Here is a 26,424-nt window from a genome sequence, read left to right as displayed (position 1 = left end):
CCTGTCAGTACGCTTCAACTATACCAACAAAATACCGTTTTGCTCTTGCGCCCCACACTCAATTAAGTTTAAGGGTAAATAAAATATACAGACACTGGATGACGTAGTCGGAAAGAGAAGCCCAAGAATTTTCATGATTGCTTTAAGTAACCAACATAAGTACAAGAATAACAGTTGTCGAACCGTAAATATCTGTGGAGCCCACGTTTCCACAACGGGAGCTGTCTCCCCAATATTATCAGTGACGTACCCTTCAAGCACCTGTAAACGTCACTCTGTTTTTACACATATATGTGGCCTTCTTATGCTACTTTAGGTTTTAAGTGTTTCTGCCAATTGCTGGTTTCAATCTAGGTGACGTACAACTAACCAGTGTTAATACCAAAAGCTTCTCTGTAACTGTTTACCGTTTACGCTGTCAGTATACGCCAACGCAACCATAGCTCCCTAATTTTCCACTAATCGCTCAATTGCAGATGAGCAACGTGTTCAATGGGAAAACCTGAATTTTATTGGTGCAGTTCACTCTCGCTAAATAAAGCTCTGTTTTCATTATTAAGCTGTAGAAGGAGAACAAGCAAGGAAGTGAAACCGACCATGCACCGATTTCCTGTGCGTGTAAACGTCACAGGGCTATCCCACCTTTGAGGACAGTTATAGACTGCGTGCTTTTATACAGCGTTAGTTAGCGTTAGTAATTATACAGCGCTACATGTCCAAACTCGGCTTTATAAGGAAGCTGTTCTACAACACGCATCCTCTTGTATTGTGCAACTGTTCGTATAGGCAAAACACGTCATGCGTGCACCCGCTACTACTTCGCGATGAGAGAGGGGTTTCCACTACTTCCACAGTCACCAAGGGCTTCCCAGGCCTGGAGCTTTGGGGCAGCGTCTACCATCCGGAAAAGCCTGTGCACACACACTGTTCACGCGCTCGAGAAGTGACGTGTTGAAGCGCAGCGCCGATCGGTCCACTGTGGAGGGTTGCTTGACGCAGTCGAAGCCACCGAACTCGCATATGCGGTAGTGGTGCAGCAGGGCGTCTTCCGGTGCCACGCGCTGAGTGGCCTGGTGACGGCCTCCTGGACACGCAGAAAGGCGCGGGCATTTTTGATTAAATTTATCACTCACGTGGAAATTATACAGCAATGAATAAACAGGGACGAAAAAGCAGCAGTCTTGCACAGCGCTGTCCCTTCGGGAACGCTATTGTTCTCGTTCGTTTTGCAATGAACTTTCAAGTTCAATGCAGATCAACCAACGGCAGTTCAGTGCTTTACATCTTACGTTCCCGTGCAACAAAACTGATTAATACAAAACACTGCTTTGTGCAATATGTAGGTGGCGCGACCTACGATTATTACGCGTCTGACAAAACTGCATACATTGTCGAAGCTCCTTTAAAGCGAACAGGAGCAAATGTAGGTATTGCCTGGGGAAGGGCGGATCCTGTCTGGTCTGCATGTAGTGCCAATTTACCTACAGCACAAACTCTGTGCCTTCTCCATTGGACGAAAATCCTAGTTCATATTCTACGCAGAAAAAATATTACATGCTCCCAATGATGGGCGCGTAGAGTGCAGTTGTTAGCCATGGCATGACGATATTTTGCGACCACGTGGCAACGTAACAGCGTGCTCTATATCTTCAGTCCCTCAAGGGACGTACCTATGACTTGTTAGAGTAAATTATACAGCTCTGCAATGGACATAAATGCACATACCTGCTGCTTTAATTAACTATGTGTTCCTGCCTCTGTAGGTGCCTCGTGTGAAACGCACAGCGGCCGCATCTTCGCACCTGATATATAACTGTTCCATTGTAAAGAAAACATATTTTTAAGGAGCATTTTACCAATCTTAACATGACTTCGCTATTTATTCTTTCAGCATGACGGACACTACAATGTTGAGGAGCAGACGCATCCTGTTCATTGTTTCGACCAAAACGAATTCGCATTTTACTTACAAAGTCTAACGCCAGCATTGCAAATGTGGTGCTGGAAGAGGACGCCCTAGGAGGCACACGCAATCTTGCGATTGTAAAAACACTTGCATAGTATCTGTGCAATTCTGTGTTCATGAAATCTGTTTCAATCAAAATAGATTACTCACTTCATAGCGATTCTGTATGCTGTCATACAATGACAACAAAAGCATTTTGTGGAAAAATCAAAACAAAAAAATTCTCACAATATTAGTAACACAATTTTCTTCTATTTTCAGTTTTGCCCTTTTTATCTAGCTTCAGGTGAATATTTCATTCCTGTTTTATGTAATTTCACAAAGCAATTTCTTTACCTAGACTTGCTTCTGTGACTAAACAAAAATTAACTCTCATCCTGACCGCAGTTGTGCGAGAGAGTGAAACAGCGAAAGTTTTTCTTCGAAATTTTGTGCCATGTATTACATGGGCAAAAAGGTAATTTATTTCGCAATTTGTTGTGTGCAGAACGAATTGAGATATCATGCAACTGACTCTAGCGCTTTTCCTGAACACGCAACCTGAGTCAAATTTAGACATTGTCGCAAGCCGCTGAGTATATTAACGGTTCATGATCGGGTGATATCCTGCGATGATATTCTAAAAAATCATACCACCCTGCCCAAAGCATAACTTCTTCATCTCGTCGAAATGCTAAGGCATTTTTCATAGCGGATTATTTCGATCGCACGTAGTGCACAAGATCAGTGCCCCCTACACAAACATTCCTGTTTCGCAAGTTGAAATACTTCGAGATTTTTTATTGTCGATTAATCGATACAGATCATAATCGCGTCACCTTTGAAACAGAGCTCCGGCAAATACTTACGCAGCCTGCTTGATTTTGTTTCGGGTTTTATAGATTTCTTGCCGTCAAGCCTTTCCCTATCTTATGTCGAACGTATCTTTTGTATCCAAAGCCTCTTGCTTCATAATGTACCATTGCCTACTCTTGCAGTGACTCCGGTTCTGTATTTTAATTCCATTCCTTTTTTTCACGAATAGTCTAATCGCCTCTTATTTAGCGCAACTGCTGACCAGTTACCCTTTCCTTGTTCTTTGATTCCCAATGCTCCTGGAAAGTACACACTCCCTATTGGTCTTGCTGGGTCAATATCTCGGAATTCCATTGCGATAAGCCGAATTGTTTCTTAGCTTTCTTTCGGCCGCACACACGGGCCTCATCCAGTGCAGCAAATTTTCTCGGGTATGTTTTTTTTTACTAAGCAGGCAGCTCAAATAGCAAGGCACTACCGTTTGGGTGCTGAAACAACGTTGTTCTCTTGAGTTTATACTTGCCATTATTGTCAATTTCCGTAGTATTTTTTTTTCTTTTCCTCCTTCACATATCCGTATCGGTTTTACTTTTTTTATGACCAGTGGTTGTCTACCTACACTTTCAATTACCCTGTACTTGATTGCCAACGTACTTGACATTTACTTCGATTCTGTATTCTCGCTTTGGGGAAAGGACATTTCCGCATTTTAGCCTAATACTTTCATCCATGTTCCTTATTCTTCCGTCATTTTGAATTTTACTATGCGCCTCTCTGACTTCAGAAGCAGCCAAACCCATATCACCTTGCAATGCCTCATTTGATTTGTTCTTTTACCAAAAACAGCTCTTATAGCGCCCCGTCATAGTGACCAAGCACTAAAACAAATAAGCGATTATCTAAACCATTTGAAAATTCACCGGACCAGCCATTTATATCACGCAATCCCACGACATGCGCTACACATATACGCGCGATCTCATCCGCCAACAAGCGAAGTGGCGGAGATACACGAGCGCAGGAATGTCACAAGCGTCTGACATCTGACAGAACTGTCTGCCGTCTGTTTTACTCTCGAACACTTCTGTATGTTCGTTTTTGAGCTTGGTATCTGTCTTTTGATAAAATGCTAGCGTGCGGTAAAGGTGGTGTCATAGCATAACTAGGGTACCCACAAACTGTGTGCGGCTAAGTTCGGAATAACTTTTGCATTGTAGCAGCGCGGCCTCCGTGGCAAATAGCTTGTAGATGGCCATACGGGACACAGAAGGCGAACTCCTGGAGGACGGAAAATTTTGTAATTTCTTTTTTTTAATGCATTACCATTATTTGAGTATATCGCAAGTTTTCCAGAGGCTAGCTACCTACCGATGTACGCTTCCATGTATGTATGCATATAATTGTTTTGCCGCACGCCTGGCTCACTAGGTAATCCGTGATCAAACTGGTAGCACATGGGGCTGCTGTGCTGAGGAAACGTGGTTGAAAACTAACTGTCGGATCAAGTTGGGTGGCTGAGTACCTGGAAATGTTTACGTATGTGCCGCTCCTCAACTAACTTCCTTGACAGCGACATGGATCACTGTAGATGCGGAAGTGGGTATGTGCTGCTGTCGAACGGAATTATTTGACGCAGACTTGGAGCACAGTGCATGTGCCGCTCCCCCCGTGCTTGTCTGGGAGAACATCTTTGATGCCATACTGGGTCACTGCGTAACCATTTACAGCTACGCGTGTGCCACTCTAAAACAACGAAAAAAAGAGACTCCCTTAAATTTATCTTCCGCTAAGCGCAATCGAACCCCCGTCACAAGGGTACCATGAGGATAGCGTTCCCATGCTTAGCATGCTCCGCCACTTTTCAATGAGCATTTTTTATGCCAACGTTTAGCGAACTACGTCATGAATTCACTGGCTATCTGCCGCACTCCAGTGAGCCTCTCGCCAACCTGAGTCACTGTGTATGTGTCATTGTGTGTGCGCAAGCGACGGTACAAATAGGGTGTGCACGCAATGCCGCGCCTCGCTTATCGACTGCGAGAACAAGCGCGGATTTCTTGGCCGCGTCTCTAGATGGTGCAGTGTGTCCAGATATAAGGGCCAGAGAGGAGCCCGGCTGCCGCACGTCGCCTTTCTCTTCGTCCGCACGCACCAGAAAGCCGTGCATGCCGCCCAGTTTCATTACGGAAGCTCGAAAGAGCAGTCGCACACCAAAACACGCCTCGACTAACGTTTCGACGCTGGAAATGCGCATATTCATTCAATGCTAAATGATTACACTCGACAGTCGTAGTGAGCTAGGTTGTGCCGATACTTGTTTTGCTTTGCTAGCGATAAATAGTGAATCGTAACGATATTTATTCATATATATGCACAGTGAACTTTGTCCGATTACAGACGATAAGTCGAAATTATAAGTTATGTGGTTTTTTTGTGCCGAAACATCGACCTGATCATGAGGCACGCGGTGGTGCAAGACTCATTAATATGTTCAAGACGCGAATCTCTTATACGCGTATCTAAGCCCAAGTACGCGAGAATTTCTCGCATGTAGCCCCCATCTAAATGCGCCCGTCACGGTCGACACTGCAGCCGCGACGTCGACCCCAGCAGCACCGCACACTAGCTACGTTACTGCCGCGGGTAGAAAGGTGAAATTACAGACCCTAATGGCTGATAATTGTAAGTGAGCTTTTCCGTACAACTGGATAATCCTGCACAACGTGTTCTACCTTCCACTCAAGGATTCATTAAGCGCAAGATGGGCTACAAACAGCGATGCTGTAATATAGGGCGCTATAACGTAAAACTATTGCAAACTTTTCTATTCCGATTCTGCAATCAGCCCACCACGATTAGCCAAAAACGTTTTTAGACCACCCCCATTTTACCTGTTTCTCACGCGACGTAACGAATACCGCGATACCTCCCCGTCTGATATGACGTGTACACACTGAGTATGCATAATTTGACCCTAAAAAACAAAAATAGTTATTTCTGATTCGACGCCTTTTTGCAATTAGCCCTCGGCCATTGGTGAAAACCTTTCGGGCTGCACCCACTTCACCTGGCTCGAACGCGAAGCACGAAAACCGCAATAATTTACCGCGTCAAAGTGACGCGTACGCGTTAAAAGACAGTTTTAGTTTAGCGTAAAGCAGCAAACGCAAAGAGTTAGCGTTAGCGTTGCGTGCACCACACTGCGCATGCGCTTTACGTAAACGCTGCTGCAGCTCTTACGTATATACGCTATATTCGAGATTTAGCGGTGAACGCTAACGCACGCAAGGGGAGCCTTACGTACGGCAACATGGCGGCGCCAGTCGAAGTGAGAGCTGCCCGCTTCGGATCTATCGAGTCATCTGCCTGCACTGCTAGGCTCTATCCTTCCCCACTAATGCTCGTGTTCGCCTTAGGTTTGTGTGATGATGCTTCATCAGCGGCGCACAGGTGACAAATTGGCGTTGTTTGCGATATACGTCCTCAATTAGCCGCGCAGTAGGCTTAACTAGAGGGTTTCCTAATGTTTGCTCATGTTTGCTGTATCCGCCACGAGATGGCGCCCAAGTGTATTTCGCTCGTTCGCTTGGTGTAAAGCCACATGTCAAGCCGATGTTCGTCATGTTTTCCGCGGCAAAACACAGTAGTGTGGTCGGTGCTGTGGTCACAATGCGTGTGCGTTTTACCAACGACGACGATATGAACCTCGTGAAGGAGGTTTTCGCCTTGAACCCATTCGGATGGACGTCAAGGTGGGCGTCCGTTGCAAAAAATTGGAAAGAAGTGGGAAATCCGCTTTTTGGAAGCGAAATTGCCGGTGAAACGTCCCCTCCGGTATAGCTTCGATGTTGAGTGGATCTTCAGGACACGTAGAACCTGCGCGGTCGCTCTCGTCCCCGAAGCATGAGGGCGTCTATGTCATCCCAACTTAAAAAGGACACGTAATATGGGTCCCACAGAACACTCGATCGCGGCATACCAAGAATAATCGGTGTGCTTCGCGACTCTCGACAAAACAACGCTCAACCCAAACACCTACATGTGTAATCAACGCAGCCACTGTGGCTTTCGATAAGCTTGACTTAGGGACACACTTGCGAATTCAGCATTGGATAAGCTCGACATTTCGTGTGGATTTGGCTTTCCAGTACTTTGTGTTTTTACATCTAGATGGCGCTGTAGTTGTTTTGCGTTAACGTTAACGCTTTTCTCCGTTCCGCTATTCTAAAACACTACTTTGTGCCGCGCGGTGCACTCTTTCTTTGCGTTAGCGTTGCGTCGCACGCTAAGGCAAGAATTTTACGCTGTACTAAAACTCTCTAAAGATGCATTGATATGCCCTAAAAACTGAATTTTCTTCTCCATAGCCGCGGGCCGCCCCGTTCCGAAAGGAATAAAAGATGGCTGCCCCTGATCCCTCAGGCACTGGATACACACTGCTGCCGGAGAGCATGGGTTTACATGCGTGTAATAAAACTTTTTGCATGGCCGTGTAACGTGTTCGAGCATTTTGAGCACGTTAACGACCTCGTTCTACCAACTCTTCTTTGCTAAGGATCCGTTTTAGCGTCATTCTTAAGCTTCCTTTGCATGCCGCCGCGATTGTTGACGAGCCACCTCAAGCTAAGTAAGAGACAGCGGACCAATCTCAGGCGCGGGCACCACCCTCTTCATCCGATTATCGATATTCGGTGCAGTGGCTCGGTCTCATCGAATCTCTCTCCACTTGAACATGCTCCTCGCCTCTTGTGAGCCGATTAGATAAGACAAGCCACTCAGTGCAGGCAATGTTATTCGTTTTTCAGCAAACAAAAGTGACCTCTTATGAACGAGGGGAGCATTTGATTGGTTTGTTCAGGCAACCCTGCGGGTGACCACTGGATGCTTGCTTCGGCGGTTACGCAAATTTGACGTCAGGAGAATGAAAAAAAACATATGTAATAGTTTTACGTTATACGGCCCATATTTATCGTTACAAGGCGCGGAAAGCCGTCCATGCAAAATTTTGCATATCCTTTATCCTGGCTTATCTCCACATTGACATACTGTCGTCCATCGAAGTGAACCCCCGCTTTGGCGTTGTCCTGCTGAGCACGATGCCGTCAGATCTACTGCCGGCTTCAACGACACTATACGAATGAAATGGATCACGAAATCTCGTTTACACGGGCGTGCAGATATCTCATAAAAAGACCTACATGCGTAAACATATTCTTTAGCCCTCCCCTGCGGCATCCTTCTGTTGCTGACCACTGTGTAAGACTGCGTCAACAACGACGTCAGTTCCTGGCTACTACCAGAGTTCTTTGCTAATGGAGAGCTTCTCAGCAGGCAGCACGGCAAAATTGATTCCGCCGGCTATAGCCAAAGAGGGCTTTGTGCTAGCAATTGTGTGGTGTATCAACGTTCGAGGCAACTTCTCTGTGCGCGAGACGCCAAATCCAGAGTTTTTTTTTCTTCCCGCTAACTGTGCAGAGCCCGCAACACTTTCATATTTTTTTTTTTGTCTCAGTCACATCTCCGCTCTCGCTAATGTTTAAGTGAGCAGCTTTTCATCGGAATTAGAACTACTAACGTTGAGCCGCGTTGATCCCTTTGGTGATTTCTTTCGAGAGTGCATGGTAGAAGGAGCTGCAACGACAAGATTACGAAGCTTTCACAAGTATGTTTAAAAGAATGGACGACATGGAAAATCGTGAGAGGCGCAACCATTTGCTTTTGTATGGCTTGGCGGATTGTAATGTCATTGAGACAGCAGCCCAGTCTGAAGAACTCGTAATAAATCTGTACACTGCGAAGTCTGAATTGCCTTCGTTATCTATTGAACGTACGCGGGTAAATTCTGCGAAGGAGAAAAATTGGCCTATCATTGTGCTCTTCAATTATTTGCAAGCCCGTCAAGCCGTAGTTGCAAAAAAATTCGAGCTCAAGGGATTGAGCGTTAATATACCTGAAGGCTTTTCCCGTACTGTCCGTGAAAAGTGAGAGAAATATATGTGCTTATGCCAAACAAAACAGCGAAGAAGGCTTGAAACCAGTTCTAAAATTCGATACGTTTCATTTGGCCAGCAGGCGCTTTCAATGTGACAATGAAGCCGGCGCTGTACGGGTATAAGCTGTATAAGTTAGTACAGCTAGCGTATGTGAGCTAGTATAAGCTTTAAAATTATGGCGAATGTAATACATAGTGGTGCTATGGCTCATTTAACCAAACATAATCTCCTAAGCCCCGGCCAACATGGTTTCACGCGTGCTTTTTTTATTTGTTATTTATTCATAGCACAAATACCATATTTGGGTTTTATATATACCTACTACATATCTTCAATTATTGCCTTGAACGGTGAATGACTAGAGTGGTGCGCCGCTTCAACAGGCAGATAATTTCAGTCTTTCGCTGTTAGAACGAAGAGAGAGATAAGATAAGCAGTGGTGCGAGCTGGAAGGCGATAAACAGCCTTTGAATGACTCTGACGGGATCAAGTGCGATTGGCAGAGTTGATGTCGTTCTAGTGAAGCAGCGAGTGAGAAAACTTGTAAAAGAGGCACAGTCTTGCTATTTTGCGGCGGCGCTCGAGGGTTGGAAGGTTCAGAGATCACTTCAGTTTAGTGAGGCTAGTGTGCTAAGAGTAAGAGTTAATGAACCCTGCTGCACGATTCTGTATGGATTTCAATGCTGTTGCCAAGTTAGATTGGTAAGGGTCCCACAATGAGCATGCGTAGTCCTGGTTGGGTCGAAGAAGTCTTAAATGTGCAAGAAGGTTTCATGAAGGTGGGACAAGACGTAGATTATGGCGCAGGTCACATAGTACACGATTGATATCATTGCTAATGCTGCAGATGTGTGAGGACTACCTAAGGTTACTCGACAACTTAATATCTAAGTATTTATAAGTAACAGCACATACTTTAGAACCCGCGATAACGTAATTATCAGAAATAAATTATTGGCGACGTGCAAAATAAGTATGGCCGTTGTTTTTTTTTAGCGTTAGATACATTAGCCGATTATTACACCAAGTTTCATGACGTTAAGGTCGGACTGCCGAGCACGAGAAACAGCGACGTTAGTAATAAGACGATAAATTACGCAATAATCAGCAAATAAACGAATTTTCGAAAAACAACCTCTCGGTAAGTATGTAATGTAAAATAACAATAGTTGTCCCAGTGCAGTGTCTGGAGGCACGCTGGAGATAACAGGTGATAATTTAGACGACCATTGATTAGCGGAAGCGAACTGTTGACGGTTTGACGGAAAGTTGCGTATCCATTGGAGAAAACGAAGCTTAACATTAAGACGCGGTAGATTTAGGAGGAGCCGTTGATGAGGAACCTTGTCGAAAGCCTTTTTTAAAGTCTAGGAAGACGGCATCTATGGGTAAGTTTTAATCAAGACGTGAGATGATGTCACTAACGAAGAGAGCTAGTTGAGCCTCGCAAGACACGTCTTTCTGAAAACCATGGTGATTAGGATTTGGAAATTTCGCAGATGTCAGAAACTTTACAATATGAGAATAAATTATATGCTCCACTAGTTTGCAACAAACCCATGTGAGGGCATTTGTACGGTAATAGCGGCACGATGAGGCTATACTGTTTTTGGTACTGGAACTATCTTACCTATTTTCCAGTCTTGTAGCACCACTCCAGATGATAGTGATTGCTGAGAGATATGGCCCAAAAATACACTAGATATGTGCGCAGTGCTCTTAAGCATTTTGGAATTTATTCCATCGATGCCGGCCATCGATGTTAATTCGAGGTATTCTATTAGTTTGGTGATAGAGTATGCCTCAAGTGTTATGTCAGGCATGGTTGGGTGGTTTAGGTAAGGACAATCTGGGAGGTTAGTGTTGGGTTCAGGGGTAAACACGGAAGAGAAGACGGTCTTTATTACTGCAGATGCTTTATAGTCAGGAACACTGCAACTGTTGTCGTCATATAGTAATAATGGTTCACGTTTATTTGGCTCAATATATTGCTATGCAACAGCCGCCACAGTGTGGCTGCACTGAGGGGAAAGAAGACGACGTGTGTGCCGGCTTGATATAGGGTCGCCCTTTTGGCCTCCGTTAGCTTCCTTGTAAATAAATTGTAAATAGCATCCAGCTTCAGCTACACGTAACATTATTTTGGTGGAGGTGGATGTTCCCCGTACCCATCATGGAGCTTCGCAGTGGTCGCAACGGCGACAATGCAACTTTGGCTCCTGCTGGCGCCACTTCATCAGCGCAAGCGTCGCCGCCTGCAGCCCCGACCTACGTCACCGTTTCCCCACCTCGGAATCCTGATGTTTTCAACGGAGTCGGCAGTCCTGATGTTGACGACTGGCTCCGCCTACGCGAACGTGTCTGCACCAGTCACAGGTGGGATCCGACTATTTCGCTTGCCAACGTTCTCTTCTACCTCGATGGAGCTCCACTGGCGTGGTTCCAGACTCACGAAGAGGAGATCTCGAGCTGGGATCTCTTCAAAGACAATCTCCGCGACCTTTTTGGAAATTAATTTGATCGACAACCAATGCAATGCCAAGAAAGCCCTTGCCACACGCGTACAGACGTCCACCGAGTCCTACGTGTCGTGCATTCTCGGCGTCTAGGCCGATTGTGCCAAGGCTGACCTGAACATGTCTGAGGACAATAAGGTTAATCACGTCCTCAAAGGCAGTGCTGACAACGCCTTGAATTTACTGGTGTTTACGAACGTCACCAGCATCAATGCCATCCTCAAGGAGTGCCGCCGTCTCGAGCATGCTAAAAGCCGCCGGGTATCCCAGCACATCACGCGACTTCCCAACCCAGCCACTACGTCATCCTGTGACGACCTCTTCCACCAGCAATCACGATGAGACAACTTGACACGCATCATTCGTCGTGAGGTCGAAGCGGCACAACCAGCGGCCCCTTAATTCCCGTTACCTGATCGTTCTCCGGTGACAATCTCCTTGATCCAGGCCGTCGTCCGTCAAGAGTTGTCCAACGTCGGCCTGCAATCCTCTCGTTCCGTACGCTCGGAACCTCTTTCTCCACGCCCTTCCCCACCCCGCTCTTCTTACTCCTTTTATGGACAACGCAATCCCTCCGAATGGCGAACCGTGGACGACAAGCCGATCTGTTTTAACTGCCGACGCATTGGACATGTCGCTCGCCACTGCCGCAGCCGCTAGACTTTTCCTACGCGCTATTCTCCTGATTACCACCCTCGTCCCTCTAGCGCGTCCTTTTCCTTCGCTCCTGCTATGTCCGCCCCATCATCTGAACCTGCGACATCTTTGACACGACCCCGCTACTCCCGCTCGCCTTGTCCCTCCCGCCGCCAATCTCCCTCGCCACCGTCACGCCATGCTCCTTCTCCGACCTAATCACCGCACCCCCAACCGGAAAACTAGACAGTGCAGCTTCTGGAGGGGAAGCTGCAATGGCGACATTGGCACGAGATCGTCGCTTTACCTTACCCACGAACAAGAATCTTTTGGAAGTTCTCGTCGACAATGTTCCTGTGCGCGCGTTGATTGACTCCGGGGCGCATGTGTCAATTATGAGTGCTGCTCTTCGCCGTCGGCTCAAGAAAGTTCTGACACCTGCCCCGAACCGAGTTGTACAAGTCGTCGACGGAGGGACTGTCACTATTGTTGGCATTTGTTATGCCCGAGACTCACCTTTGCTGAGAGACACGCCATCGCTCTCTTCACCGTCATCCAGCATTGCCCTCACGGAATAATTCTCGGTCTGGATTTTCTTGCCAATCATTCTCCCTGATTGACTGTTCGGCCGGCTCACTTCGCCTTGACTTACCACTTCTTGCCGACCCTGTGGACCCGCCGCCAAGCCATTTGAGCTGAGTGGATTTTATTCGCCTACCGCCTCACTCTGTGACACACGTCAACTTCTTGTCCTCACCAGCTGTACCTGACGCCAATTACGTGGCCGCACCAATTCCGGCCATTATACTTTACCGTCCCGCACACTGTGCTGAAAATTACTGGCAACCGCACCTGCCTTCCCCTTGTCAATTTCGCGTTAACCGCGCAAGTTCTCCCTCAGGGAATCTCCTTGGCTATAATTAGCGCTTTGCAGAATGATGAGGTCGAGTCATTCACAGTGGAACATCGTTACAGCTCAGCCCATACCGCAGCGTCATCGCACGGTACTGACGTCGACATTGAGAAGATGGTTTCCTCTGACCTTACACCTGTTCAAGCTGAAGCTCTTTGCCACGTTCTTGAAGGTTATCGCGACATTTTTTTAAGTTGGCAATCGACCCTTAGGTCAAACGTCCATCGTAACCCATCGCACAAAAACTGGCGATGCGAACCCCATTCACCGACGTCCATATCGTGTTGCTGCATCGGAACGAGCTGTTATCCGACAGCAAGTCAAAAAGATGCTTGCAAAAGACATTATCGAGCCTTCCTGTGTTCGCTGGGCGTCTCCCGTGGTACTTGTCAAAAAGAAGGATGGAACGTGGCGCTTTTGCATAGATTATCGCCACCTGTACAAAATCACAAAAAAGGACGTGTACCGTTTGCGACGCATTGACTGCCTGTACGGTGTCACCTTTCTTTCTTCTCTCGACTTACCGGCTACTGGCAGATATTTCGTCGACGACATTTACCGAGAGAAGACTGCATTTGTTACACTGACGGCCTTTATCAGTTCAAGGTGATGCTTTTCGGTCTCTGTAACGCGCCCGCCCCCTTGGAACGAATGATGGACTCTTTGCTTCGGGGGTTCAAGTGGTCCACCTGTTTGTGCTATCTGGACGACGTCACCGTTTATTCGCCCACATTCCACACGCCTCTAACCGTCGTTCAGCGATTCTTCACGTGTTCCGCTTCGCCGGTCTCCAGTTGAACTCATCAAAATGTCACTTCGCTCACCGCCAAATCGCCTTCCTTGGACATCTCGTGGACGCCAGAGGCGTCCACGAGGTGTCCAAGGAAGGCGATCCAAGGAAGGTGTCCAAGGAAGGTGTCCAAGGAATGTGGACAAAATACGCGCCGTTACGAATTTCCCTGTTCAGAAGTCTACCAAGGACGTTCGTAGTTTCGTAGGGCTGCGCTCTTATTTCCGACCATCGCACGTCCCCTTACCGACCTTTTGAAGAAAGGCGCCCCTTTTTCTTGGGGTCCTGACCATGCCGCACCTTTTTCGCAGCTGACTACTTTCTTTACCACGCCTTCAATTTTGGTCCACGTACACGTAACAATATTTCCAGAATTGTATGGGATCGATTTGCAGCAGGCTAGGACGTGTTTTTGAGTAAAAGGCTCGTTTAGCTGTTGCGGCCAAATAATCAAACGTCTTTTCTCTGGCGTATTATTTTTGCCAGGCAGGAACGGTATCGCAATCTTTGGCTTTGCCTAATCATTTATTTTCATTGCTTAGTCTTTGCAATGTGTTGTTGAACCATGGGGACGATGGTCGCTCGGTTAAGATTATAGTTGGTATGTAAGCAGTGAGTTCGATCACTGTATTTTTAAAAATCGTCCAGTTGGTGTCTGCTGGGCGCTTCGGGAAGTCAATGATATACCAGCTGTAAAACTCAGTGAATGCATTGGTAATACTGATATAACAGCCTTTACCGTAAATATTATTTTCTTTTTGTTAATGTTTTTTTGCTCTGAAGTAGTTGCCAGAATAATTCTGCATGAAGCACTGAGTGATGACTTAGTTCTCGTAGATGTGTTACAGAAGAAAGGCTGTCGCGATGGGTTGTTATGATGAGGTCGGGTATGTTCGGCCACTGTTCGTTTTTTTCGCGTTTGGGTAGGCACTAGCTGCGTCAAACCAAAGGTGAGGAATGTCTTAAGAGTGTTACATCCGTCATTGTTCGTCGACAACTTCATGACTGGTTCGGTCCATGTCAAAGCAGGAAAGTTAAAATCACCTAAGAGGAGTAGGTGCGCATCACTAACTGACCTCGTAACAGATTGTAGCGCTTCGTAGAAGTGAATAGAGAAGCAAGCATCTGCGTCGGGCGGACGATAGCCTACACCCATATTAATTTGTAGGTACGAAGAACAGCACAATATGAATCAGATTTCCAGGGCTGAAGGTATATTGACAAAGCAGCAACAAAGGCTGCGATGGGCAGCTACCAGAACACCTCCTCCGCGTTTGCCTGCACGATCCTGCCTGCAAATGTCAAAATTATGGACGAATGAATGAAGTAATATGTTGTCGACAGTTGAATTCATCCACGTTTCTGTTAGTACGAGAAGCTTACAATCAAAAGAAACGATGAGGCTACAGAGTGCTTAGCGCTTGGGTAGCCAGCTTCGTATGTTAGAATACACAAATGATGCAGGAATAATATCTGGTTTTGCCGTAGTGCGTGATGGTAGCTATGAAGTTGATGTAACTTTATTTGTAGCGTTATGATACTTGGAAGTTCTATTTCACATGATTGTTTATCGTACCAAAGTTTGAAAGGTTTCTGCCGTGACTCTGCGAATTAGATTAATTGTTTACGCGTATGCCGGGTGTTAGCTGAGTAGCCTTCAGATATGCTGTGGTTGGACACTCCTAGTTGCTTACCATTTGAAAGAATACGTTGTTTTACTATGAAATGTCCTAACTTGACAACCATAGTTATGTTTCTCTTAGTGCTGCATTTCGCGAATCTATTAGTGCACTCGATATCTAAGGGGTCTAACTTGATGTTACGTGTAGAAGCGCAATCTTCCGCAATCTTGTTCTCCGATTCTTGCCACGTTTCCGGCTCAATATCAGCTAGGCCGAAAACACAAGGTTGGAGCGACGGGCCCAATGTTCTGAGCCATCAAGTCGTGATAAAATGTCGAAAATGGATTTTCTGTTTATATAGACCGCTGTCCTGATGCATCTAACTTGGGCCTTCTGCGCTGTTATGGAGTAAATATCGTCTTCAATTTTTGTCAGTCGCCTCTTTATGTTGTCGAACATTCTATCCTTCTACGATATTTTGGTTCGAATTGATTTTATTTCGCTTGGAACAGACGCCTGACCTGAGCTTATTTCCTCCAATGCTGCAATTATGTCACCGGATGCCTGCGTAGAACTCGAACGTGTGTTAGGGCCCGCATTCGTTTGTACGTAGCCAGAGAATGCAAGTTGTAGACGTATGACAGACGACCAGTCACGAACAATGGTAATGCAGCAGCCTGCAATACACAGTTGCAATACACAGTTGGTAGAGTTTATTCACGATTTAGCTTCGACCATTGATAAGCAGCAGGTTGGTGACTGCGTTTTCTTAGATTTCAGTAAAGTATTTGATGTAGTAGCACACAGTCTCTTACTGTGCCAAGTAAAAGCTTATAACTTGGATGGTAAAATAATAGATTCGATTGCCGAATATTTGCCATTGCGCAAACATGCTGTTGCTCTGAACGACATATTTTTTTACAATATGCACCAGTTGCGTCGGCAGTTCCCCAAGGCTCAGTGTTGGGACCAGTATCGTTTTTGTAGTATACTATCGATATTTCAATTGGTATATAGTGTTCACTCAGAATGCTTGCCGACGATTGTGTGGTTTATATGGTGCTAGATGACATTTATGATTCAGAAAACCTGCAAGCTGATTTATATACTATAGCAGACTGGCGTGAGCGTTCAGGTATGTCATTAAGTATAGATAAAACTGTTCAGGTCACCTTCACAAAAAACGTGTTAATCATCCCTATAAGTACAGAAATCATAATTTTGCTCTGAACATCAGTAAGGAATTTAATTATCTAGGCCTCTTTTTTTTGACTTCTGGCCTACGATGGAACAAGCACGTTAACTATATTGTAAATAAGGCAGTCAAGTTTTGGGATTCTTCCAGCGGAATTTCACTCATCTACCGAGTAACTTGAAAACGCAGCTGTATTTCAATTATGTGCGCTAAATACATGAATAATAATGTGTTTGTTGGGACCCACATATATTTGAGCTTTTAAGTAAACTAGAAAAACACAGGAGTAGGGCAGTTAGATTTGCTCTTGCTAACTACAGCTGTCAGCTTAGTATGACAGAAAGCAAACATAAACTTAAATGGCAGGAGCTGAAGGACCGTACAAGGCAGGTCAGATTAATAATTTGCAGCAATTTTTATTATTCTAAAACAAGCATAAACCGCGAACATTACATACGGGCGCCACACTATATCTGAAAGGGACTAGACCGCTGTTTGAAGGTCAGACAATTTTATAGCAGGGGTGACGCCTTGCGTTATTCCTTTCTTGTTAGAGCTGTCAGAAATTGGAACAGTTTGGCATTTAGCATTGTATATATCACCTCAAATGATGCCTTTTTCCACACATTGAAATAATTGTTCATATACCTAGTTAAGTATGTAACCTCCCTGCTGTAATGCCCTACGCGGCGACGCGGCTAACTAATAAATAAATAAAATGAATAAATAGATGCCGTAAAAAGCGTGAAGAAGACGTAGACGAGCTAGAACCACACCAACTCGCCCAGCTCTCAGTTTTGATGAGAGACATGCGTTTGATATATCGCGAATGCTCATAGCGGCCTCAATAAAAACAGCACTAGGTGCTAGTGTTTTCTCGTGACAGCACGTACGCACTCGGTTGGATGTCTCGTGGATTTTGTGGCTGTGGTTAGACCGCCATGTAAGCGAGCGCTTACGCAGGTAATTTGCCACTTTGTCTTCGCAGCAGCAAAGCAACATAGGCACGAACACGTACACAGTGCTTTCCTGTCAGCTCACATCAGCGGCGTATCTTACCTTGTGCTTTAGTTACCAAGTTAAACCATTACAGAATATTTGGGCTTGTTGGAAAGTACACATCTAGTGTTTCGCACAGCCAGAAAAATACGAGAACGAAAGAGGAGATACCAGAAGCGCCGCTACCACATTATCACGGTAAATGCGGAAAGGAAGCGGAATCAATTTGCGCACCAAGGTATCTCCAGACGACGTGGTTCCCAACTTCGACAGCCGCCACCGGCCGCACGATGTACTTGGAGCGCGAGCCCACTCGGAACACTTTCCTCGACCGCCGAGTCTTGAACTGCGTGAGCAGGTATGGGATCTCCAGGGGGGACGTCTCCGGCAGGGCCCCGTAGGCGGCCGTGTCGTTTTCCCAGTACAGGTAAAAGAAACTGTTCAGCAGCACGTAACTCATCGTCCGGGGCGCGAGGCGCTTCAGCCTCGTCACCATGGCGGGCAGGCTGTCGTCCTTCCTAGGCACGGCGAACTCGTCCAGGTCGAGCACCAGGACGTAGTCGAAGTGGTTTATGCTGCGGTACACGCAGTCGTTGAGAGCTGCGAACAGACCTTCGGTGCGGATTTCTTTTTGGGACCTGCAGAGGAGACACACAACATTTAGGATGGCGGGGTGCCGCATGCGGCCGAGTGTGCCTCCACTCTTTATTCCACTCAAACAATCTCTAACCGCTCTACCTGCAGGACATGGAGCGGATGAATATGGAATAATTGTAAATTTTATTTATCCCTTCGATAACTAGCTCTATGTTAACTGTTAACTTACAGGTGTCTCCACCACTCCGGCGTTGCTAAAGAGACGCTACGTTGAATAATTGTGAGAAGACATATTCCATTTCGGCTATATAGTAAATGTACGTGAAGGAAAATGCCAGAAAGTAGATGACAAAATCACCACGTTTCCACGAACTCAATTGCGTGTTTTTTAACGGCTCAAGATTTCCAGCATCCCCATTCACAGGGTATCTGGACCTGAGACCGGCATGCACCTAGCGCAAGTTGACTTGATATGGCATAAAAATTATGAAAAAGGATTACAGCAGCTAGGTTATGGCGGCCAGCAGCCTGTAATATTTTTCACTAATTTTTCTTTGGTATTCACATAAATAGTGCAGTGGGAGATTCAACACCACATCGTAGTATCAGAAACATGTGATGTAAAATTGAGTAATAAGTTCACTACATTGTACACTTCAGGTGTTGTCAAAAACAGTGCACCAAAATACCTTAGCAAGTAATTTCTTTCCAGTGTAAACAATTTTGTCTCCTAGAATGAGATGCTCGTAAAAGTTTAATTGTCGAATTCAAAATATTTCAATATTTCAGCGCGTTTGATGTATCTTTCATAAAGAACATGATCACGTAAAGGCCAGTTTAATTATTTCTGTCGCCATCAACGTACATATGATTACTGGAGGAAAACGTTACCTCCTTGTAATCTGCAACAATAGTTTGACAATTTCGCGCGACCTTATTTTTCCTCCTTGCGAATGGTAGATACAATGAGCAATCCTTATACAGGCATTTTCAGAAGAAAGTAATCATGAGCACTGCAGCACGTCATTCATCACACCAAAGTATCCTGCAGTTACGGCAATGCCGAGTGTTATTCATTAGTGGAATGAACAGTGGCAGAAAACCTCTATGTTTTTCGAGTAACACGTCTCTGTGGGCTGCCTCAGGCATGGAGCCACAGGTTAAATGGTAAGATATTGTTACGTAGGAAGACGCAGGTGAAAAGCTATATACAAGTACATTTACAAGGGAATACGCCGCACTTGGTGAAGGGGCAACAGCTCGCGCTAGCCTCCAATCGTCGTCGTCGTCTTCTCACTGCTCGCCTCTTCGCCATACTGTTCCGTAGCAACACCCCCGGCGGCAAAAGCACCGTCCCGGAGCGACCAAAGGCTGGACTCGGAAGCAGTGTAGTGGGCCTTGAGCCTACTGACGTACACGACATCACTAGATGCCAGAGCAGAACACACACGAGGAATTTCGTACGTCACAGGCTTTTCTGAAATTAGCTTTTCTGAAAGTCCGACGTGAAGGGAGGGCGACCACAGGAGCACTGCACCGACGATGCTGAGTGGGTTGCGAGGCCGTCAGTCAAGCACGGGCAAGCTGACGTGCATGGTCGGTGAGGGCGATGGCGTCGCGCGCATACTCGCTTGTTCAGATCGTCGCAGGAGGAAGTGCCGTGCCAAGGGGCAAGGTCGGTTCGCGAGCGTACAGTAGGTATATAGGAGAAAAACCGGCGGCGTCGTACCGGGAACAATTGTACGCAAATGTGAAGTAAATAAGGGCAATATCCCAGTCGTGGTGGTCCTTGGAAACGTACCAGGACAGCACATTGGTAAGACTATGGTTTACCCGCTCTGTCAGGCCATTGGTTTGAGGATGGTATGAGGTAGACAGCTTGTGTTCAGTGGAGCAGGAACGCACAGTGTCGGTGATAACTTTCGAAAGGAAGTTACGACCACGGTCAGTGGGCGATGACTGTAGATAGCACGATAGTGGAACGATCGGCGAAGGAGACGCGGGCGGCACACATACCAATTACAGTGGCTGTTCCGCCATCGGCGACACGGAAAACAGGCGTCGTGGCGGGCGTGATTATTTTCTTCAGACGGTTGCGAATGTCAGTGCTCATTACCGACAAATGCGCCCCAGTATCTATAAGAGCAGATACAGAAACACCGTTGACTTGTACGTCAAGAAGGTTCAAATGAGTAGGCAACGTCAGTAGAGGATTTGGCGGCGTAGGGAGCAATGCAGCATCACCTCGAGGCGCTGCATCGTCTAGTTTTGCGGCTGGGAGCGGCGTCCGAAGGGAGTCGGCAAAAAGGAGAGACGGGGCTGGGGAGAGCGAGATTGCCGTCGTTGGGGCGAAGGCGAACGAGAATAGGGGCGGTTCGGCCACGCAGAATCAGTGGCGGCATTATCGGAGCGCGCGACATAGGGACGAGAAGGGCCACCTGAGGGGCGAGAGTAGTAGTCAGTATAAGTAGACCGGGTCGGGGAACTCCAGTGACTGCGACAGTACCGAAAAATGTGCCTGATTTGACGGCAGTGAAAACAAATAGGCTTGTCATCAGCAGTGTGCCATTCAGACGGGTTGCGAAAAGCTGGTGAGTACAAAATACGGGACAAGGCGGAATCGAAGAAGTCGGGTGGTTATCAGGGCGATGGGCCGAGCAGATGGTGTGAACACCCATGTTTGCGAATTCCTGGCGGACAAGTGCCTGGATCAGGGAAACCGTGACTGCACGTGCGTTGGAGGGGCTGTAGTCGAATGCAGCCGGATGGGCGGCCTCGATCTCACGCCGGACGATCGGGTAACATCGCCAGTGTTGGTGAGACGAGGAGCGTTGGCACATGAAGATGTCGCTGGGGTGTTGGGCAGACGGGCAAACTGCTGGTCGATACGTGGGCATTTAGCGAGTTCCAGGCGGCAGCACGCTTTTATAACGGCATCCACCGTGGCCACGTTGTTAAAAACGAGCAAGTTGAAGGCGTCATCGGCAATGCCTTTGAGGATGTGGGTGACCTTGTCGGACTCAGTCATGTGTGCGTCAACTTCGCGGCACAGAGCCAAGACGTCCTGAATGTATGGGACGTAGGGCTCCATTGACGTCTGCACGCGGCCGGATAACGCCTTCTGCGTGGCAAGTTGGTGACCGTATGGGTTGCCGAACAAGTCTCGGAGCTTTTGCTTAAGCGAAACCCAACTGGTGAGCTCATCTTCGTGCGTGCGAAACCAAACATAAGGTGTGCAACCGAGGTAAAAGACTACGTTGGCGAGCATGATAGTAGGGTCCCACTGGTTATGGAGGCTAACGTGTTCGTACAGGCTCATCCAGTCGTCGACGTCTTCCCAATCTTTGCCTGAGAATACGCCAGGATCACGGGGAGCTAGGAGAGTGATGTAGATCGTCGAAATGACAGCAGGTGCCGGAGGCGGCTGAGTCCAGTTGTGATCGCCGGGAGCCATGAAGGAAGGCTCGACGTACCGTCCACTGCGAAGCTCCATGATGAGGTACAGGGAACGTTTACCTCCACCAGATATGTTACGTAGGAAGACGCAGACGAAAAGCTATATACAAGTATATTTATAAGGGAATACGCCGCGCTTGGCCAAGAGGCAACAGCCCGCACTAGCCTCCAATCGCCGTCGGCGTCTTCTCATTGCTCGCATCTGCGTCATAGTAAATATTGTTCCGTAGCAATATATTTAGGGATATCAACGTATAATAGATGTCAGCAGATAGGTTGCGTGCAGCTTCGCCTACCGGATTGAAGCGATATTGCAGCGAGATGACCATGCAAATGAGAAAAAAAATACTGACGAAGAACCTAGGCCGCAGTTGTGGTTAGACGCTACATAGTCAAGTAAGAAACACGGCGCAATGAACGAACTAGCGCCTGATAGACCGAGTCCTGCTCTCCCTCTTGAACGATCCATCCCTACCAACCAGAAGTGATAGGCGGACACTATACGGAAGGAACCGAATGTGAAGGACGATGTCATTCAGTGTCACCGTGAAAGCTGCAATCACGAATTCTATAATTGGGTCTTTCTGCTGCATGCAAAAAAGCGATGAAAAAGAGTCAAGGCTAGGATGCGCTTAGGAGGTGACGGGAAGGGGGAAACTTACGAATTTATCGTGATTTTATTCGTGCGCTGCAGCGCGAGACAGAGTGAAAGGGATCAACTCGTACGCCGGTGGTTTAGGCCAGTCCCAGTTGCGAAGAGGTAGCGAGAATAAATTGTGTGGTATTTGTTTGCTGCAAATTCTGCGGCGACCGGAAACATGCTACTTTTCTTTGGCGTTTCCGCATGCAGTCAATGCAGTCATCACTTTGCTTCTTTTTGAAGAACTGAAATATGGCGTAGAATTACAACATCCGGCTCGCGTGAAAGAGGACCATGGTTCGAATCCCGTTGCCACCCAATTTTCCACCATATTAAAAAAATCCGCGAGTTGAAAATATTGCATAAACTGTCCTGGAGTGTGGCTTGATCCTGGTGACCAGAACTGGTAACGCCCTCCCTCACCAGAGCAGGATTGGCCAACCTGGTGCAGTACTTGGCGACAACCTTCCATTTGAATACAACAACCAAACCCAGGCCCCCAGTCACCAGCAGTTGCGAAGCAACTGACCATGGCGGCGGCCACACCTGTGACGCAGTAGAGGGTGCTAAGAATCTCTGGATCCAGACAGGCCGCTTTTGGAATCTGGACCTGGACACGTTTAACGTTAGAACGTTATCTAGTGAGGCAAGTCTAGCAGTGCTATTGGAGGAATTAGATGGCAGTAAAATGGGATATGATAGCGCTCAGTGAAGTTAGGACGAAGAAAGAAGCATATACAGGGCTGAAAAACACGCTCGTCCCGTGCTACCGCAGCATAGCAGAGAGGCGAGAACTAGGAGTCGGAATCCTGATTAATAAGGATATATCTGGTAACGTACAGGAATTCTATAGCATTAACGAGAGGAAGGGAGGTCTTGTTGTGAAACTTAATAAGAGGTACAAATTGAAGGTCGTACAGGTCCACGCCCCTACACCCAGTCATGATGACCAGGAAGTCGAAAGCTTCTATGAAGACGTGGAATTGGCGATGGGTAAGATCAAAACAAAGTACACTATACTGATGGGCGACTTCAATACCAGGGTAGGCAAGAAGCAGGCTGGAGACAAGTCAGTGGGGGAGTATTGCATAGGCCCTAGGATTGGCACAGGAGAGGTATTAGTAGAGTTTGCAGAACAGAATAATATGCGGATATTGAATACCTTCTCCCGCAAGCGCGATGGCCGAAAGTGGACGTGGAGGAGCCCGAATGGTGAGACTAGAAATAAAATCGACCTTATAATCAGAGCTAACCCTGACATCATACAATATGTGGACGTGATCGGCAAAGGTGTGCTGCAGTGACCATAGGATGGTAAGAACTCGAATTAGCCTAGACTTGATGGGGGAACGTAAGAAACTGGTACATAAGAAGCCGATCAATGCGTTAGAGGTAAGACGGAAAATAGAGGAATTCCGGATCAAGCTACAGAACAAGTATTCTGCCTTAACCCAGAAAGAGGACCTTAGCGTTGAAGATATGAACGACAATCTTATGGGCATCATTAAGGGATGTGCCATTGAAGTCGGTGGTAACTCCGTTAGACAGGATGACAGTGAGCTATTGTAGGAGATGAAGGATCTGATCAAGAAACGCCAATGTATGAAAGCCTCTAACCCTACAGCTAGAATAGAACTGGCAGAAGTTTCGAAGTTAATCAACAAGCGTAAGACAGCTGGCATAAGCAACTATAGTATGGATAGAATTGAACATGCTCTCAGGAACGGAGGAAGCCTAAACGCTGTGAAGAAGAAACTAGGAATAGGCAAGACTCAGATGCATGCGTTAAGAGACAAAGTCGGCAATATCATAACTAATATGGATGAGCTAGTTCAAGTGGCTGACGAATTCTACAGATATTTACACGGTATCAGTGGCACTAACGACGATAATGCAAGAGAGAATAGTCAAGATGAGTTCGAATTCCCACAAGTAACGCCGGAAGAAGTAAACAAAGCCTTGGGAGCTATGCAAAGCGGAAGGCAGCTGGGGAGGATCAGCTAACAGCAGATTTGTTGAAGGATGGTGGACACATTGTTCTAGAAAAATTGGCCAACGCGTATACGCAATGCCTCATGATTTCGAGCGGACTGGAATCTTTGAAGAACGCTAACATAATCCTAATCCATTAGAAAGGAGACGCCAAAGGCTTCAAGAATTACAGACCGATTAGCTTAGTGTCCGTTGCCTACAAATTATTTACTAAGATATTTGCAAATAGAATAAGAACACGTTAGACTTCCGTCCACCAAAGGACCAGGCAGGATTCCGTAAAGGCTACTCAACAGTAGACCATATTCACACTATCAATAAGGTGATAGGCAAATACGCGGAATATAAGGAACCCTTATATTAGATATCCTTGATAACGAGAAGCGTTTGATTCAGTCGAAACATCAGCAGTCATGGAGGCATTACGGAATCAGGGTGTAGACGAGCCGTATGTAAAAATACCGAAAGATATCTACAGCGGCTCCACAGCCACCGTAGTCCTCCATAAAAAAGCAACAAAATTCCATTAAAGAAAGGCGTCAGGCAGGGAGATACGATCTCTCCAAAGCTATTAACAGCGTGTTTACGGTTGGTATTCAGAGAGCTGCATTGGGAAGAATTGGGGATAAGAGGTAATGTAGAATACCTTAGTGACTTGCGATTCGCTGATGATATTGCATTGCTTAGTAACTCAGGGGAGCCACTGCAATGCATTCTCACTGATCTGGAGAGGCAAAGCAGAAGGGTGGGTCTAAGAATTAATCTGCGGAAAACAAAAGTAATGTTTAGCAGTCTCGGAAGAGAACAGCAGTTTACGATAGGTAGCGAGGAACTAGAAGGGGTAAGGGGATACATCTACTTAGGACATGTAGTGACTGCGGATCTAGATCATGAGACCGAAAATCAGACGAATAAGAATGGGCTGGGATGCATTTGGCAGGATTTATCAGATCATGAACAGCAGGTTGCCATTATCCCTCAAACGATAAGTGCATAGCAACTGTGTCTTACCAGTACTCACGTGTGGGGCAGAAACATGGAGGATTATGAAAAGGGTTCTACTTAAATTGAGGACAACGCAACCAGCTATGGAAAGAATAATGGTAGGTGTAACGTTAAGGGATATGAAAAGGGCAGATTAGGTGAGGGAGCAAACACGAGGTGATGACATCTTAGTTGAAATCAAGAAAAAGAAATGGGCATGGCCAAGACATGTAATGAGGAGGGGAGAAAACCGATTGTCATTAAAAGGTACGGACTGCATTCCAAGGGAAGGGAAGCGTAGCAGAGGACGGCAGAAAGTTAGGTGGGCGGATGAGATTAAGAAGTCTGAAGGGACAAGATGGCCACAATTAGTACATGACCGAGGTAGTTGGAGGAATATGGGAGGGGCCTTTGCTCTGCAGTGGGCGTACCCAGGCTGATGATGATGACGAAGTATGGCGTATTCTTGTGGAAAGTAGAACCAGCAAGCTACCTTTCGAGTTTCTTTAATAATACTTTGGTACTAAAGAGATAGCTCTACTCGACTGTCGGCATTTTATACAATATTCTACATCACACTCAAATCAGACGAGCCGCTCATTGTTGCCCACTGTTTCCTACTTTGAAATTTTTAAGGAAACACTGTAAGTGTTGACATTCTATAGCATTCATACGTTTAGCTTGCTTTGTTTACTTTGTCACGTAGATGCAGCACATTCACAAGCGATTACCTGTGTGTAAATGCCCCTATATTAAGCTGTTAAGACCCCTTCAACGTATCATGCAGGTATGGGCTTAGAACACAGTAAAGGTAAATATATTTCAGAGAGAGAGTGCATGAAAGAGCGAAGTGACAGGCGATGGAGAGCAGAAGGGCAGATCAGTATCAAAACCATCTGACTAACTTGTGTGCAAGGCGCAAAGAAGACATTTCTTCAGAATGCAAGAGAGATGCCTATCGAATTGCGTGCTTTTTTCAAGTCTCGCGCCATATGCTTTAACGACCCTCCAGAAGACTTGAATGAGGCAAGAATATGCTCTATGTTTTCAAAAAATCTGCTGCATTACCTTCGCTACCGCATTAGGTAGCCTACAGGCAAAATATTTTGCTTTACCTTTAGTAAATCACCACTATGCAACGCTTATTTGCAAATGGTGGCTCTTGTGTGGAACCCCGTTTTCTACTGCTCTCATTTTGCGAGTATTTTTGCGTGTTTTCGGGAAGCGCCGCTTCCGAGACCTTCGGCGATGGAAGCGGAGTCAGCTAGACGTCCGGAGGAGACCGACGTCACAGCGTCGAGCGCTCCGAGGAAGCGCAATCACCTGATGA

General features: G+C 46.5%; 1 protein-coding gene across 1 annotated transcript in view; it reads right to left on the bottom strand.

Annotated features, from left to right (window-relative positions):
• Nucleotides 1-488: 488 nt before the first annotated feature.
• Nucleotides 489-26,424, bottom strand: part of LOC135909569 (uncharacterized) — a 161,551-nt gene continuing 135,615 nt past the window's right edge. Inside the window, exons 3-4 of the mRNA XM_065441544.2 lie at nt 17,660-18,063; nt 489-1,084 (exon numbers count right to left, since the gene is read on the bottom strand). Of these exons, the coding sequence (XP_065297616.2) occupies nt 855-1,084; nt 17,660-18,063 (634 nt within the window). The 3' untranslated portion in view covers nt 489-854. The remainder of the gene's footprint in view (nt 1,085-17,659; nt 18,064-26,424) is intronic.

Source organism: Dermacentor albipictus, chromosome 7 (genome assembly GCF_038994185.2).
Source record: "Dermacentor albipictus isolate Rhodes 1998 colony chromosome 7, USDA_Dalb.pri_finalv2, whole genome shotgun sequence".
NCBI lineage: Eukaryota > Metazoa > Arthropoda > Arachnida > Ixodida > Ixodidae > Dermacentor > Dermacentor albipictus.
This window is presented reverse-complemented; position numbering and strand designations above follow the sequence as displayed.